This window comes from Melospiza melodia, chromosome Z (assembly GCF_035770615.1).
Source record: "Melospiza melodia melodia isolate bMelMel2 chromosome Z, bMelMel2.pri, whole genome shotgun sequence".
Lineage (NCBI taxonomy): Eukaryota > Metazoa > Chordata > Aves > Passeriformes > Passerellidae > Melospiza > Melospiza melodia.
Genome location: NC_086226.1, coordinates 1,325,635 through 1,341,845, shown reverse-complemented (window position 1 = coordinate 1,341,845; position 16,211 = coordinate 1,325,635). Strand labels below are relative to the sequence as shown.

At 48.4% G+C, this 16,211-nt stretch overlaps 1 protein-coding gene across 3 annotated transcripts in view; it reads left to right on the top strand.

The window, feature by feature from the left end:
• The window catches only part of CTIF (cap binding complex dependent translation initiation factor), a 147,439-nt gene that overhangs the window by 63,570 nt on the left and 67,658 nt on the right, over positions 1-16,211 (top strand). For all 3 annotated transcript variants that reach the window (XM_063179582.1, XM_063179581.1, XM_063179580.1), the window contains one exon: positions 14,146-14,222. In XM_063179582.1, the coding sequence (XP_063035652.1) occupies positions 14,146-14,222 (77 nt within the window). The remainder of the gene's footprint in view (positions 1-14,145; positions 14,223-16,211) is intronic.

The window sequence follows — 16,211 nt, the reverse complement described above, 5'->3', positions numbered from 1 at the left end:
TTAGAAGTGAATTATTGGGGGACAGATACAGGATGAGAGTAGGACTTGGTGATGGTCCCTTAGTCCACTCTTAGTCCTGGCAAGTTGGTCTGGAGCAGTCAAGTCCAGACTGCTCCTTGATGAGAGCAGTCCTGTTTCAGAAGAAATCCACAGAAAATCTCCGTCTTCTCTGTCCAGGTTTCTAATCTTTTGCTTTTCTGTTCTGTCAGACTTGCCTGTGATGACTGTTTGGAGTGGGTGCCTGTTTGCCAAGAGGGCTTTCACCCTACCAGACCTTCCTACCTACCCACAGCCACCAAGGTTCTACCATGGGTAGATGCAATCAAAACAAAGTTTAAAAGCTCATGTGAAAGGGCGTAGAATGGCAAACCATATCCCCATCCTGCAAGTCCCTTCCAGCCCTTTGGAAGCTGTTTGGCATCTTGAAAGGCTCCCCATTGGGTGCTGCAGTTTGCTGGGGTGGTTTCATGGATTTCGTGTTTCCACATCTCTCTTCTTCCTCTGTGTGGTCACCAAATATCTTTTCAGATCCTAACGTGTGCAGAAAGACACGTCCAGGGGACAGGTTCAGGGAGCATCCTGCCCTGGGAGGTGAGGGCTGAAGTAGCTGGGAGTTTCTGCTGGAGCTTTAAGGAGTCTCCCTGTGCTGGGAGCTGTGTACAGTAGGAACAGTCATCAGCCTCATCTTACGTGCGCCTCGTCTCACTGGTTAGGATCGCTTCCCCCGTGGAAACCGTCAAGAATTTCCGTTATTTCCTTTCCTGAGGCTTTGTTTGGGTGGGGATTTCTGGAAGGTATTTCACAGGCAGGTATAATTAAAGAAAGACATGCTTGCCTGGAGGCTTGACAAGGTTTCTTTAAAGCCAGGCCTTTAGCATAGTGGCAAAACAGAAACCGTTTGTTTCCCAGTCCAGTGGAGGGGAGGTCGAGGAAAAGGGGAAGCTAATCAGCTGGGAATCATCCCAGTTAAATGCTGCACACCAGGGTTAAGGCCCTTATCCAGCAAATCCTTGAAATATGTGCTTAATTTTAAGTCCCTCTGACTTCAATCTGTTTACTCTTGTGCTTAAGTTTAAGCATGTGCCTAAGTGCTCGGCTGGCTGCAGGCCAAGGCAAATAGCAGACTTAGGAGCAGAATCGCATAAAGTAAGTGCTTTGCTGGACTGAAGTTCCATGGGACAGCGGGTGCTGTGCAGGTCTGGGATGCTGGAAGGGGACAGTGCTGTGTATCCCAGCTCCATCAAGTGCTGGGCGCCACAGACCTGAGGCTGAGCTCACCATGCAGGGAGCATCCCAAACAGAGCGGCCTCTAAACAGGCACCTGAATTTCAGCATCTGTTTCTCTGGAATGAAGGCATCAGCCTCACCTGTAGCCTTCTGTATATCACAGGCACAGTCTTGGGAAAGTGTGTAATTTATTTCCTCCCCGTTGAGAGAAAGGAGCATGTTAGTGGAGGAAAATATTCTTGATTTTATCATCAAAGAAGAAAGGAGAGCAGATTCTATGACCTGACTAATAAATCTTCATAGGAATTTGTGTGGCTGCATTAACACAACAAAAAAGACTCCTGTATTAGCAGAAGCTTTTATAATGGCTTTATCTTCTTCTTTCCTGTTCCAAGCTAATTCCTGAAAGCCTTCTTCTAATCCCCCATTTTGCTCATCCAGCCTGGACTTCTTAGAATGGCAACGGGGTTTTTTTTCCTTCAGTTCTAATCTACAAATGACAGTACTTAAAGCTAATAACTGTAGCCGTGGCACGCACAAAAATGAAAAACTGCCGTCAAGAAAACAAGACCTGTGTTTTTTGAAAACATCACTACCAGGGGTTAAGGGAAATGTGCAGCTGGAACAAATACAGCACTCATCTAACTTCCTCAATAACTCTGCCGGGGGAGCGGGCAGTTGCCAGACTGAGGAAGCGTGGTTAGCCATCGAGTCTTTGAATGCAGCTCCATTTCCCCCTCAAACCCATGGAATTTATATTAACCTCCAGCTTTTCTTAGCTGGTGGGAATTTTTTTTTTCTTTTTTAATTTGCTTGAGTAAGAGCCTCACTTTTGTTGCTTTGGTTCACAGGAGGAGCAGAGGAGATGGTTCTGCTCCTCACACCGCGCTTCTGCTGGCAGGAGGCCAGGGATGTTAAATGAATAATTTCTGGCAATGATAAGGAGAGAAAGGTTGAGGCTGCCAAGCACAGAGTCACAGATGTCTGATGACTTGGTTTTGGGAAGGGCAGGCTTGAGAGATCCTGGCTCACTGGGTTGTCTGCAATCCCAGCAGGCAGGAGGGAGGGCCCCATGTGCCTTTAGCATCTTGTACAGGGATGTAAATTAAGCAGGCAAGGAGCAGTGCCACAGAATCATAGGATGGCTTGGGTTGGAAGGGACTTCAGACACCATCTCATTCCAACATCCTGCCATGGGCAGAGACACCTTCCACTGGCCCAGCATGCTCCAAGACTGGTCCAGCCTCACCTGGAACTTCCAGGGGCTCAGAGGCAGCCACAGCTTCCCTGGGCACCCTGTGCCAGGGCCTCAGCACCCTCACAAAGGAAGAAATCCTTCCTAATATCTTACCTAAATCTACCCTTCTTTAGCTATGTGTGAATGCCAGTCAGGATGTCTATAACCACTTTTAGTGAGATAGTTGTCTACCTAATTTAAGGCCACAGGAGATTTCCTCAGGTGAGCATGGAGTGTGGCATCCTAGGGCTCCTGTAGGATCCCCCTGTGATTTCAGAGCTACTTTGGAGGCAGAGCTTGTAGGATGCTTGTGGCTGTGGTGCTGATGGAGGTGGGCAGGAGTCTTGGGCAGAGAAAAGAACTGGCAGACGTCGGGGATGTGCTGGTTCCCAAAAATACCATCTCTCTGGTAGCAAGCAGTTTGGTGTCTCCTTCCAGCTTTGTAATCACTTAGTGCATCTGCAGTTTTCCTGTCATGCCCTGTTCTGCTCACTGCCCATTCCAGTCTTGGTGGCCACTATCTCAGACCCTTTCCAGCTTCTGGAGCTGAGCCCATCACAGGCCTGATTCTGCCAGCTGCAAAGGCATCAAGGAGATTAGAAAGCAGGTGAAAAAACTGTAGTGAGGAGGGGCAGCATGACCCAGGACATCCCAGTGGGCAGTGTCTTTGGTGCTGGTCACTTGACCTATGAAAACGTAACCAGGAGTTGTGTGGTTTCTTGAGTTTTGGTGCTGATTCCTAGGGAATCGTAGAGTGGTTTCGGTTGGAAAAAAGATCATTGAGTCCAGCCATCCCCCCAGCACTGCCAAGGCCACCACTCACCCATGTCCCCCAGTGCCACATCCACACAGCTTTAAAACCCCTCCAAGGATGAGGGATCCACCACTGCCCTGGGCAACCCTCTTCCATGTTTGACAACCCTTTCCATGCAGAAGTTTTCCTAATATCCAACCTAATCTAATGTTTTTTGTCCCCACTTGGATCTTGTGAAGCACCTGAAGGTGCATCCTTGTGACCAATATGAAATGAATTGAAGAGGCTTCACCCAGCACCTGGTACTCATCACAAAAGCAGCTGTAAGTTATGCCTTCTCTGGCAGGAGAGCTGATGTATGAATGATGCCACAGTCTCTGGAGATGCCAGGTTTGAGATTTGGACTTTGCAAGGCTCGGGAGAACTGATATGGACATCCTGCTGCTTGTCCTCTATCAGTTTTAGATAGAAAACAGTTTTTGAGGATTCTTTTCTTGGTGGAGATGCCAGATGTGTTTCCAGTGTCACATTTGGACACTGCAGCTACAAACATGCTTTTCTTACTCATCTCTGTTTTACTGTTCAAAGTAGCCTGTGTCTCACAGAGGTCTGCAGGAGGTCTGTGAAAAATCACCAGTGCAGTTAATAGGTGATGTGATATTGTTGGTACTCTGTGTCAAGTGCATTTTGTTTTCTGGGCTTTTCCCTGCATTACAGCCCATTACAGCAGGAGGAATCCTAGATCCTCAGTGCATAACAGGAAAATCCTGGGAGGGATCAGATGGATGCTCAAGGAGCAGTTTCTTCTCCCCAGGTACAAACTGCCCCTGAACTGGCAAGGAGCAAGCCAGTCCCTTGTGTTGCACAGCCCCACACTCCCATGGAGTGGGACTTTTCAAGGGAAGAGGAAGGCTTTTATGGGATTAAATTGGCATGTGCACATTGGGATATTTCCCAAGCAAAGGTGACAGACACATGAGATCCTCACATGATCTCTCTGGGCTGAGCTAGGCTAAGCAGCAGCTTCAGAGAGGAGAAAAGGCTTCTCTTGGAGGCATAGTTCTGAGGAAAGTACATTGGCTCTGTCTTCAGCCAACTGCAGACAGGAATATCTGTTGTGTGAGAACGTTTCCATCACAACACAAGGGATTTGGCAAAGGAAAGGAAAGGAGCAGGCTTTAGCCATGAAGGTCTGTGAGAAGTGCCCACTGGTGGGCCAAGAGGGGCTGCCACTATCATGACCATATTAAAGAAGATGCCAAAGTTCCCTTTTGCTTTGATAGTGCAGCATATGGATCATAGGGATATGGATCATGTTTAAAAACAAAAAGCTTGTTGAATTATAAACTATTGCTTGCAATCTGATGGTGTTGAAAAACTTCATGCACTTGGAAGGTGTCCAGTGGGAAGTGCCAAGCACTGAGCACTGAGAAAGTTCTCCTATTGCCTCTGGATCTAGCCATGGTGAAAGAAAAAAGAAGCCACCTGTTGTGTGCAAGGCTGTGAAGTTGTCACTTTATAAATAAGGTGTTTCATAACTGTTGCACTGTCCCAAATCCCAGGAGCTTACAGGATCTTGAAGCTCCTTTAGGCTGTCCGAAAGAAGATGAGCAGAGGCCTGGTTCTGGGGGATTGCACAGATGGGCATGGAGAACACACCCTTTTTGAATAGTAATGAAATGGAAATATTCTTGGATGTGGCCCACATCACCTGGGAGCAAAACTGAGGTTCAAGCATACCTGGCCAGAGGAGGCTGTACCAATGCTGGGCATAGCACAGAAAGTTTTGAGCTTAAGAGGTTCCTAAACTCCCTGAGGCCCTAACAGGTGTGTTTATGGGTCCCCCTAAGGATTTATCCCAGTTCTGCCTGTGGGTCTCCTCCTTGTGAGGATGGAACAGTGGGGAGGTGTTGAGGGACCTCCTGCCATCCCACCTCACCTCATCTCAGCTGGAGAGACATGGTCAAACAGCATGCTGAGGTGCACAAATGGAGATGGTGGAAAAACCAGACTGGGGAGCATGACACACATAGAGGAAATGTATATTATAAAGAAAAGTGAGGTCCCAGGGGCACTGAAATATCTCAAAGTATAAGTATTCCAATGCTAACCTCATAAGGGTCTTAAGGCCCAGGTAAAGCCATTCCTCCCTCACCCCCCAAGGTGGTGCCAGCCAAGGAAAATGTAAGAAAAGCTTTTCAGAGTAGTGCAACCCTTTCTCAGGATGAGCTTGGGCTACCTGGACAGACTGCAAACCAAACAGCACATGTGGTGCCTCCTGGTCACAAGTGATGTGGGCAGGATTTATTCCCAATATTAGCTGGAAAAGGCTCCTTTTTTCAAGGGAAAAGCAAACCCAGGTCATCAGTGCCATTTATTTTAGTGATTCTTTAAATAATCTACATTTAAGGACTCCAAGCAATGGTGTGGTTATAACTATACTTACTGGATAAATGTATTTATTTATGGATGGGATGCTTTACTGCTGACAGTACAGTTTGTTTTTAAGCCTGACCAGGGTAGAGGAAATACATACAAATAAACAATAAACCTAAACAACACTAAAATAACATCAGTTAAAACAATTAGAGTTACTTCCACTCGCAAAGTATTGTTCCCATTTTGCTACAACATGGGAAAAAGCTCCATTTCCTAAGTCAGCTTGTAACTGATTTGGGATTTGCGGATTCTGGTAACAAAAGGGGATTTCTTTTGTCTGTTATTTATACTCTTCCTATGGCACCATGTGTCCGTGTCGGGTGTCTGGAGCACCCTGTCTCAGTGCTGCAGTGTCTCCAGCCTGTCCCATCTCCCTGCCTCAGCTGGGCCTGCTTGGGCTTCTCCTCCTGCTGTGTTTGCAGGGGCAGGTCCTCCTAGGAGACTTTGTCCTGGTTTTTAAAGTTTTATTATCTCTGAATTATGTATAATTCAGGAGCTCAGGGGCCAAGAGTTAAAAATAGACCCCGGAAAACGCGCTGTCAGTAATCAGCAGAAGGCGTCAGGGAAGGTTCAGGCCATGCCTTAATTGGGATGCTTTGCCTAATTATTCTAATGCTTTAATTGCATTTGCATCCTTCACCCCGCACAGGGAGTTCCATGCTGGGTTGTTCTGCCTTTCTCTGTGCGTTCTGTGCCATCCCAGAGCTGGCTGCAGAGGAATGAGGGGGGACAGCTTGGTTGCCACCAAGGATTTTGTGCCACCAAGTATTTTCAATGCTGCCTTGCCTCTATCTGTGTGTCTGCTCTCTGTTGGGAGCCAGTCACAAACACCAAGGAGAGGTGATGGGAAAAGAAGTGTCTGAATGATACTTCTTTGGGTCTAGGACTGCACGTGTGGAGTCTGTGGTTCATGGAAACACCCATTATTCTGTGAGAAGTGCACACCAGAGCAAGTGGGAATCCAGGAGTTTGTGTCCTTGGGGCCAGCAGGGAAGGGCAGAGCCCTACAGGGAATACTGCAGGTGGTTTTAGTGATAGCTAAGGAGTGATGTTTAGCTGTGACCGTCCAGATCACAGTCACAACCATCCCACCCATTTTTTTTTTTGGAAAAAGTCTCCTCCATTGTGCCCATCACTGAGGCGTGTGTACTGCAACTGCATACTCAGCCTCTGCTGGCAATCTGTGGTTTATGATGTACACCCCAAAGATGCAGTTATCCAATAAATCCTCCAAACTGGGACATCTCTTATGGAATTACTTGCAATCACAGAACCACAGAATGGCCTGAGCTGGAGGGCACCCACAAGGATCACTGCAGTCCAACTCCTGGCCCTGCACAGGACGCATCCAGATATCCCACCCTGTGCCTGACAATGTTATCCAAATGTTCCTGGAGCCTCTCTGGGGCACGTTGCACTATGCCATGATTCATCAGGCCAGCACATCCTACTGTTAAAGTCCCACAGAGCATCTCTTCTGCACTACAGAGCTTCATAGATCAGTGGTGGCAAAACCCAGAGAGTTTTGCTCCTTTTGTGGTTCCTGGATGGCTGGAAATTAGTTTCTTTGTCAGTCTTGTAGTTTAATTTAGCCTTGGCTCCAATCATTGAGGTTGAAGAAGGTGTCCACATGCAGAACCCACTTGTGCTGTGTTGTGGGTGAGGAAGGATGGTAGAACCATAAAGAGCCATAAAAGGGTTTCCCTGTCTTTTATCTTGTGTAGGGAGTATTTTGCAAAATTGTTGCACTTTCTATTCCTTAGATGTTGACCATCAACTGCTTGCTTATTCAGAAGCAACTCTTATTGTAAGCACCTTACAGGAAAATATGAATAGCTTGCAATTTAAAGGAACAGATTTATCACTTGCATTTTAACAGAGAGGAAATAATTTCTGTGTGGCTTCCTGGCAATGTTTTTGGTGTCCTTCCATGGCCTCCAGACCAGGTCAAGGCTTTGGTTTGTGCCTCAGCTCTCTCCTTCTAAGATGTAAAAAAAATCCCCTTGTGGGTGACAGACCAGAGCCATGGGAATTCCTGGAAGAGGAAGAGGAAAGTGGCTTCTGAGGAGAGAGCTCTGCTGGAAATACCCGCAGGACTGAGAGATACTCATGTATCACTGAATCATGGATTCACAGAAGGATTTGGATTGGAAGGGACCATAAAGCTCATCTCTTTCCAACCCCTGCCATGGGCTGGGACACCTTCCATTGGAATCACCTCCAGCAGAAATGCCAGCCTTGCGTGGATAGAGGTGATGGGGATGCTGCCAGTGGCAACTTTGCCATGTTTTTCACATGCAGGGGGCTGGCTGGGATGGTTGTACTGAATATATTGTCACATTCAGCCCCATAGGCACCATGATTGTGGGACTGGCACAATAAAACTTAAATATATCTGCAGATCTGTGCTGTCCTGGAGTTCCCTGCCCTGGACGATCCATCCTGTAGGCAGGTGAAAGCCTTGCTGCAGGATTTTGAAATTCACTGAGTGTGTTTCTGTGTTTCTGGAACCACAATGTATTTATCTTTTTATGCTCCCTCCAGCCTCGGAATTTCTGTTGTTCCCTTTGCACAGGCAGATGGGGCGTCCTCAGTGATTCCAGCCCCACCTCACCCTTCCCACTCCCCCAGAAAATAAATCCCACCCTGAACTTTGTGTGCAATAAAACTGAGCAAAACTCCCAGCTCCTACCTCAGGCCTAATAACCTGTTTGTTCAGTTCAGGCCTTCTGCAACCATTTGTTTAAGATAAGCAAGGGCGGATGTTTCTTGAGGGCACAAAAGGCTCTTGAGATAAAGCTCCAGCGGGACTGATCCTGCGCTGTGGCTGGATCATTTCCTCCTCTCATCACCTGAGCGTTGTTTTTTTCCATCAGTCCAGTGCTTTTCTCAGCCTTCTATTCACTCTCAGGGTTTCAGTGTTGCTGTTTCCTATTCAGGTGTCTTCACCTGTTTGGGGATCACAGGCTGGGGTTGTTCCTGCTGCATGGGGAACATCTGTGGAAGAGGCGGAATAAGTTGTTATGAGTGAAGGCAGTTGCTTTGTGGGTTGAGGTTTCACATCTGAAAGTCAGGCTGTAAAACCACACGGATTAAGCAATGAATCCAAACCCCTAGAAGCCCCTGGAGCCTTGGTGAAACACCCACGAGTTCAGCCACCTCAGGCAACAAACAGCTGCACTTGGGAATGCTGCAGTGGAGGAGAGGAGGAGGAGGGAGGGTGCAGGTTGGTCCCAGATAGGGCTATCTCTTCTGTCATGCTTTTGATTTCAGATGCCAGAGGAGTTGCTGTGATTTGCTGCCTCAGGGTGGTCACAGAAGAATCAGTGGCAGGAAGAAAGCTCAGCCTAATTCCTGCAATCGAATTGTGACTTGGGAGCTTTCCTGGAAGGGAGGCTGGGCCTGCCCCAGCCTGATCCCCCTGCCCTGGGCTGATCCCCAGCGTGGGCAGCAGGGCAGGGGGATCCTGCCCCTGTGCCCCTGGGCTCAGGTGAGAGCCCACCTGCAGAGCTGCCCCAGCCCCGGCTCCAGCAGCACAAGGAGCTGGAGCTGCTGCAGCCAGTGCAGAGGAGGCCACGGAGCTGCTGCCAGGGCTGGAGCCCCTCTGCTCTGGAGCCAGCCTGGCACAGCTGGGGCTGTTCAGCTGCACCAGAGAAGCTCCAGGGACACCTCAGAGCCCCTGCCAGGGCCTCCAGGGGCTCCAGGAGAGCTGCACAGCCCCTGGGGACAAGGCAGGCAGGGACAGCACCCAGGCAATGGCTCCCACTGCCAGAGGGCAGGCACAGATTCTGGCACATTGGGAATTAGGAATTGCTGGCTGGGAGGGTGCGCAGGCCCTGGCCCAGGTTTCCCATAGAAGAAGAACTTCCCATAGAAGTTGTGACTGCCCCATTCCTCGCAGATGGGTGGAACTAGATGGTCTTTAAGGTCCCTTTCAACCCAAAGCATTCTAAGCTTTTACTAATTTACCATCCCCAGTAAATAAGGCAGAGATGGTGCTCTCCTCCAGGTTGTTCAGATGATCCTGCTGCAGAGGAGACAAAAGAAAAATCATAGCAAAGTCATTGTTGTAGGAGGGTAACACTAAATCCAACAATTTCCCTGCTGTGTTCCTGCCCCTCTTCCTCGTGCCTCTCCCAAGCCAGTATCCCACAGGTTACTGGGCTGGGGTGTGGGATGGGGTAGGATCAGCACAGTGGGGAAAGAGGTGGAGGCTCTTGGGTTATAGCAGAATGTCAGTGAGGTCTTGAAAGCATTTTATTTGTTCTTTCTTTGAGCTTTCATGTAAATGTGCCTGGGGAGCAGCTTTTGGTATTCCCACAGGCAGATGGACAGGGATGAAGGTTGGACCTTCATTAGGAAGGGAAAGCACAAAAAGAGAGCACTGGCCTTTAGACCTGCTGCCTGTGTCCTCTGTTTGCAGCACTTCCAGTAGATGACAGATTTCCCTATCTGGCCATACCACAGTCACCTGAGCTTGCTGGACATCACCTTCTCCAAGAGTTGTTTTCCTCAAAAAGTCTAAAAACGTGTATGCACGTCATACACAACACAGCTGATCTCCTGGGGACTGGCCCAGAGGGCAGACCATTCCTGAGCAGCCCTTCTTTTCCAGAGCTTTTGGCCCTTCTTGTTAGAGCATGTATGTTTATGATTTAAATTGGAGCATGTGTGCATTAGAAGTCCCCTGGGCATCTCAGGTTCTGCTCCAAGCTCCCCACCATGCAAACCACAGAGTGTTTAGCTCCAAAACTGAAAATTAGCCCTATTAGCAATTCTTTCGGTGACCATGGGCTCCTTGTGCTTTGCTTTTCCCACACCCATTGCACTGAAATGCTGGTTTGTTACCTTCTCCAGCCAGCTGTGAATAAATATCAAGATAAAATCAGTGTGGAAAGGAGACCAAATGTGATTTTGCTGCCATTGAGAAGTTGCAAACCTGCCTATGAAAACCATGGCCATCTGAGCATGGTGTTTCTGGCCAAAGCAGGAGAAAAACCCATTCCTCTTGTAGACCCACTGCAGAGCAGAGGGCGGTCTCCTGCCTTGAGAGACATTTTCCTTTGGCTCTGTTCAGGGATTTTGACTTCAGAAGGAGTGTGTCTGCTGAAGGATGGAAGAGCTGCATTTCAGATTCACCTTGTCCTCAGTGAGCTGGCTCTGCTCAAGGCACTTCCAGGGCTGTGCTGCATGACCCATGGTGGGCAGCAGGCTCGAGACAAGGGCTGTGTTATCAATATCAAAGGTCTCACCATGCCCTTGGGATTCTATCCCCACCCACTCATCACCTTTGGTCTTCTCCAGCCGCTCCGCCCTACTTGCAATTTGCTGATATTTCCTTTTGCATCAGCTTGCCGCACAAAAAAAAAAAAAAAAAAAAAAAAAATAGTCAACTTTTCTCCCTTCCAAATTTAGCTTTGTTTAGGCACCAAAATAGACAAGAGTAGGGATCAGTGACTGTTTTTTTCCAAAACATTGTCTCACGATGAGGACTGAGGAAGGGAACTGCTCAGCTGGAGAAAGGAGGTGTTTGATTTTCGTAGATGGGGACACGAAGTCCTCCTTTATTCAAGCACAGTCAGTCTCCAGGAGTGCTCCTTGGATTAGGAACTTCTTCCCATGTAATTAATTCATCTCTCATCCCGCTGACGTCAGCTGCTGGTGGGTAGAGGTCTGTGGAAGCACAGGGCTTCTCTGCAAGGAGGACATGCAGGAGTGCACCACTGTATGTGTGGTTTCTAGTTGGAAAGAGCAGAAAGGCAGCTCCTAGGGCTTTAATGAGGTCTTCACTAGAGGAAATTGGTCCTTGTGTGGAGTGGAGATAGTTTCATTTTTCTGAGGTAATTGTATTTGCACATGTGTCTGCAATGCAGCTTAAATTCTTAAAAACACCCAAGTGTTAGCCTGCTGTGGTAGTACAACATTTAGAAACAGCCTCACTAATTATTGTAGTATTTTTAGCCTCATTTCCTAAACTAGCTGTGCTGGTGGGGTTGGACTCTGTGTGTCTCCTCCTTTCCTCATTTAGTTTGGTATCTGTTGGCCAATTTCAAGTAATTTTTTCAAAGGAACAGAGATCTCAGAGATATCGAGCTCCTCCTAGGCCTTCAGTGAAAATAAAGGATGGTGAAAGTGAGTGATGAGGAGCGCTCAAACCACAGCCCTCAGCAGTGAAGCAGTTTCAGAATGAGCGCCGTGGTCTGGTGAAAGGTCCCTGCCAGTGGCAGGTGGGTTTAACTGGATGATCTTTAAGGTTCTTTCCAACCTGAACTGTTCTGGGATTCTGTGATTCTAAGCTACTACAGAATCATGGAATTCTAGGATATTCTGAGCTGGAAGGGACCCACCAGGATCACCCAGCCCAGCCGCTGCCCTGCACAGACCCCAGCAATCCCACCCTGGGCATCCCTGGCAGCGCTGTCCAAAGGCTCCTGGAGCTCTGGCAGCCTCGGGGCTGTGCCCATCCCTGGGGAGCCTGGGCAGGGCCAGCACCCTCTGGGGCAGAGCCTTTCCCTGATATCCCACCCAAACCCCTCTGGCACAGCCCCAGCCGTTCTCTCTGGGTCCTGTCCCTGTCACAGGGAGCAGAGATCAGAGCTGTGCCCCGGGAGGAGCTGCAGACCCCAGTGAGGTCTGGCCTCAGTCTCCTCTTGAGGCTGAACAAGCACAGTGCCCTCAGACACTTTTTCATGTGGCCCCTCCAGACCCCTCAGCATCATTGCAGCTCTCCTTTGGACCTTTTCTAACAGCTTTATATTTTGGCTCAGTGAGTTCCTTATGGCTCGAAGCCTGGAGGAGAGAAGCTCTCTGAATGGGAAGGCTCCAGCTGCCGTGGGAGCTGTGGGGTTGCTGCAGCAGCAGTTCCTCCAGGCTTTTTGCAGTGCTCAGGATGGATGGTCACAATAAACCCTGTCTGTCCTCAACTTGGTGGTGCCTTCTCTGGCCTAAATTCATCATCCCCAGGAACCTTTCTCCTCCATTACATCTTCCCCTGGAGAAACTCAAAATACTATTATCTCACTAACTGCTACTGAAATAAGCTGTCATTTCCAAAGGCTCTTCACACAAAGAGAGAGGGACTTTTTTCTGTAGTCAGTGTGTTATGTTGTCATGCCAGTGTCACAAAGCTGCTGCTGGATGAGGCACATCCCCACCCAGCCCTTGCCCTTGCCCAGGCTGCTCCCTCCTGGCCCCGTGCACGTGGTGATTCCCAGCAGTGGCTGGAGCTCCAGGCTGAGATAGATGGTGATGGAAGTAAAAGGAGCAACTTTTACAGGGCTTTTATTGCCAGCTGGGGAAGGACAATGCTGCATAAATAAAATTCATTATAGCTATGACAGCTCTGTGGTCCCTGGAAAATAAATAACACTTTGTACTTACGTAGGGCCTTTCATCCAGGAACTTCAGAGCTCTGTGTGAGCATTAACAAAGCCTCATCATGCCCATAGTAGGATAGTAAATAGAGCAGCCCCCTTATCAGATGAACAGACCACGTCAGAGTCGGCACCTTCAGTGGAAAGAGGGCACTGGAAAGGCAGCAGCTGGGGTAACACACAGCTCTGCCACTGCCTTGTCTTGGAATCACAGAATCCTAGATTGCTTTGGGTTGGAAGGAAATTTAAGGTCATCTCATTCCAACCCCCCTGCCATGGGCAGGGACATCTTCTGATAGCCCAGGTGGCTCCCAGCCCCATCCAGCCTGGCCTTGGACACTTCCAGGGATCCAGGGGCAGCCACAGCTGCTCTGGGCACCCTGGGCCAGGGCCTCAGCACCCTCACATTAAAGACTTTCTCCCTAATTACTAGTAAAAAAATTCTGCTTCTAGTCTCATCTAAATCTGCCCTCCTTCATCTTGGGCTTGGGCTCATGATTTACCATCCTTGTCACCTCAGTTGTTTCCTGCAAGGTGGCTCTCACCTGTCCCTGCTGCAGGGGTGGCACAGGCTGACTCATTCATAGTTGGCAGCCTCAGTGAGGCTTCTGATGTGGTGGTTCCCTTCCTACAGGGGTGAGGGCACGGCCCAGCAGACCTACCAGCTGTGGCTCCTACTGCTTTCCCCAGGTAGCCTCAAAATGATGCTGAGCATCTTCCTTTACAGAAATTTTTTCAGCTGGGTTTTGGTTTTTTCAGCAGCCCAGGGAAATTGGGTGGCGTAGTATGTCGTGTGAGAAGTGGGTGAATTCCTTGTCCATCGTGTGTATGGGATTTATACAGATGTGGTCCAGCCATTTGCCCTCTGTGGTTTCTTCTGTACAGAAGAATTGCAGATAACCTCATTCCCTGCTCCTTGCCACAGCCCTGAGAGATGCATCACATCTGTGGATTTTCAAACCTGCTTTTATGGGGTCTGGGATGTTGTAGGGGTGTTTGGGGGAGCTGTTTCTTTTACCAGGCTCACATGCTGGGTATCCAGACCTGTCTCACTCTCACCCCTTCCATGCTGGTGCCTCCTGGGGCTCATGGCTGCTTTTCCCTCTGTTTTACAGGGTTACCATCCGTTGCCTCATGAAGCTGAAATCGCACACACCAAAAAACTGTTCAGAAGGAGGAGAAACGACCGGAGGTAGGTGAAACCTCTTCAGTGTTTGAGGGTTTTTTAAATCTTTTCTTCGGTGCACATCTTCCTCAACCGTCTTGTAGTGAGTCTTTAGACAGTGCTGCTGTTCAGCAGTGTTAATGCATAAACTCTAATTTCAGCACTAACATCCTGAAAATATTTTGGGATGTGTCCTGCATTGTTCCAGGAGTGCCTTAAGCACCTTTTCTTCCCCTTGAATTTATTCCTGCATAGCCAGATCCCCCCACTTGTACTCAAAGAGACAGCTGGCAATCTCTTGTCTGTAAAAGCTCGAGTCCTTGGGATTTGCTTCCTCTTTTTCTGTTAAAAATGAAAATTTGCTGAGTTTCAGGGCTGCCTGGAAAGTGGGTATGGTTTGGTTCAGAGGGGGTCACAGCCAGCCTCAGGTGTCCGTGGGAGGGAGGGGATGTGCTGTGCAGGCAGCCAAATTCCTGTGGCATTGGTGATTTCAGTCCATTGAGTTAATTTAATCGAGTGAATTGGATATTTAATTGTGTAAAATGCATATTCAATTATATGAGGGAATCTAAAGTCCTTGATGGGAATCGTGACTATGGTTAAATGTGAAAAGAAGTGAGGAATAAGGGAGTTAGTTGTACATTCAGCTTTATTTCTGCTGACTTGTTCTGCTCCAGCTGAGACAACTCACCCAGGGCAATAAAGCAGTTCTAAAACCACGACTTTGAAAAATGATTGAACAGGAGAAAAAGTGTCCAGTGCTTTCCCCTGGAATGAACTGTAGTCTGTGCCTGAGTTGTCACAGGGGGCGTTTTTAGTGAAGTCCTGCAGACACCTTAGAGTGTGTCCTCAAATCTCACCATCACATCTTGTCTCATGAGCAGTTAGGATGTAGTTAACTCTGCGTGGTTTGATTTTCCTAAACTTGACTGAGGGACCAAAAAAAAGAGCCAAAAAGAATTTTCTCAGGCAACCTATAAACATCCTTCTGTGGGCAGAATGGTTTGTCAGCAGTAAACTCTGTTTCCTCTCCTTCTGGGGACTCCCTCCTTTTTAGCTGTACACAATTCAAAAAGCCAGTCTAATCTTGTTATTTGAGGTGGTGGGAAAAGGTGGTATTTCAGCTGGGTTGCAGCCCTGTGATCTCCAAAACATGATTATAACCAAGTCTGCTGTGTTGCTGGACTGAGATAGGTGGGCTTCACTGGGGCACTGGGCTGAGCTCCCCTGAGGAACCACAGTGGATTTTAGGGGGTTCTGTTCCCATCTCTGGCCTTCTTCTGCCATACAAACAGTGCTTGATGCTTTGTGAGAGACCCTCAGGGCCAAAAGGTCTTCTGCCATGTCCATGAAGCCCCATGCCCATGGCTGTGATGAGCCATGGAGCTGTATGTTGGTTCTTACCTCTCATCCAAAAATCTTGCCAGTTGGAAAGATGGGAGGGGACAGACAGATGTGCATTTCTGTTCCTTTTTTCTGTCTGTTCCCGTCAGATAAACCATCAGCAGACAGAAGCATTCAGTCCTCCAGGGCATCCCTGCCTCCTGCACAGATGGCAAGGGGAGATAGCAAAAGAAAGTGCCCTGGGCTGGGGTTGGAAGATCACAGGGTCAGATACAGCCCTGGCCAACAGCACTGGGATAATGTCCTAGGGGAAGAGAAAAAAGCCTTAAAATCCAATTGATCCAGCATCATTTCCAAGGACACATGGGGTCATTTCAGCCCTAAGCAGTCACAAATGAAATAAAATGGAAAGAGCAGAGGGTATGCACTTCTGCCCAAGTCCTCCACAGTGCTATCAAATCTTAGCCAGAAAACCACATTTATTTCAATTTCTAAAAGCTGAGAGGCCTGAGCACAGGGAGCTGGAGTGAAAAAGGAGTTTTTAAAGTAATTATTTAAAAGGAAAAGGCATGGTTCCCATCCCCTTCCTTCACCTCTCCCTCCCCATGCCACTTGTTTTGCCGCTGGAGGTTTTTAGTGTCCCCTTGTCGCTGTGGTGCATTTGGGACCAGG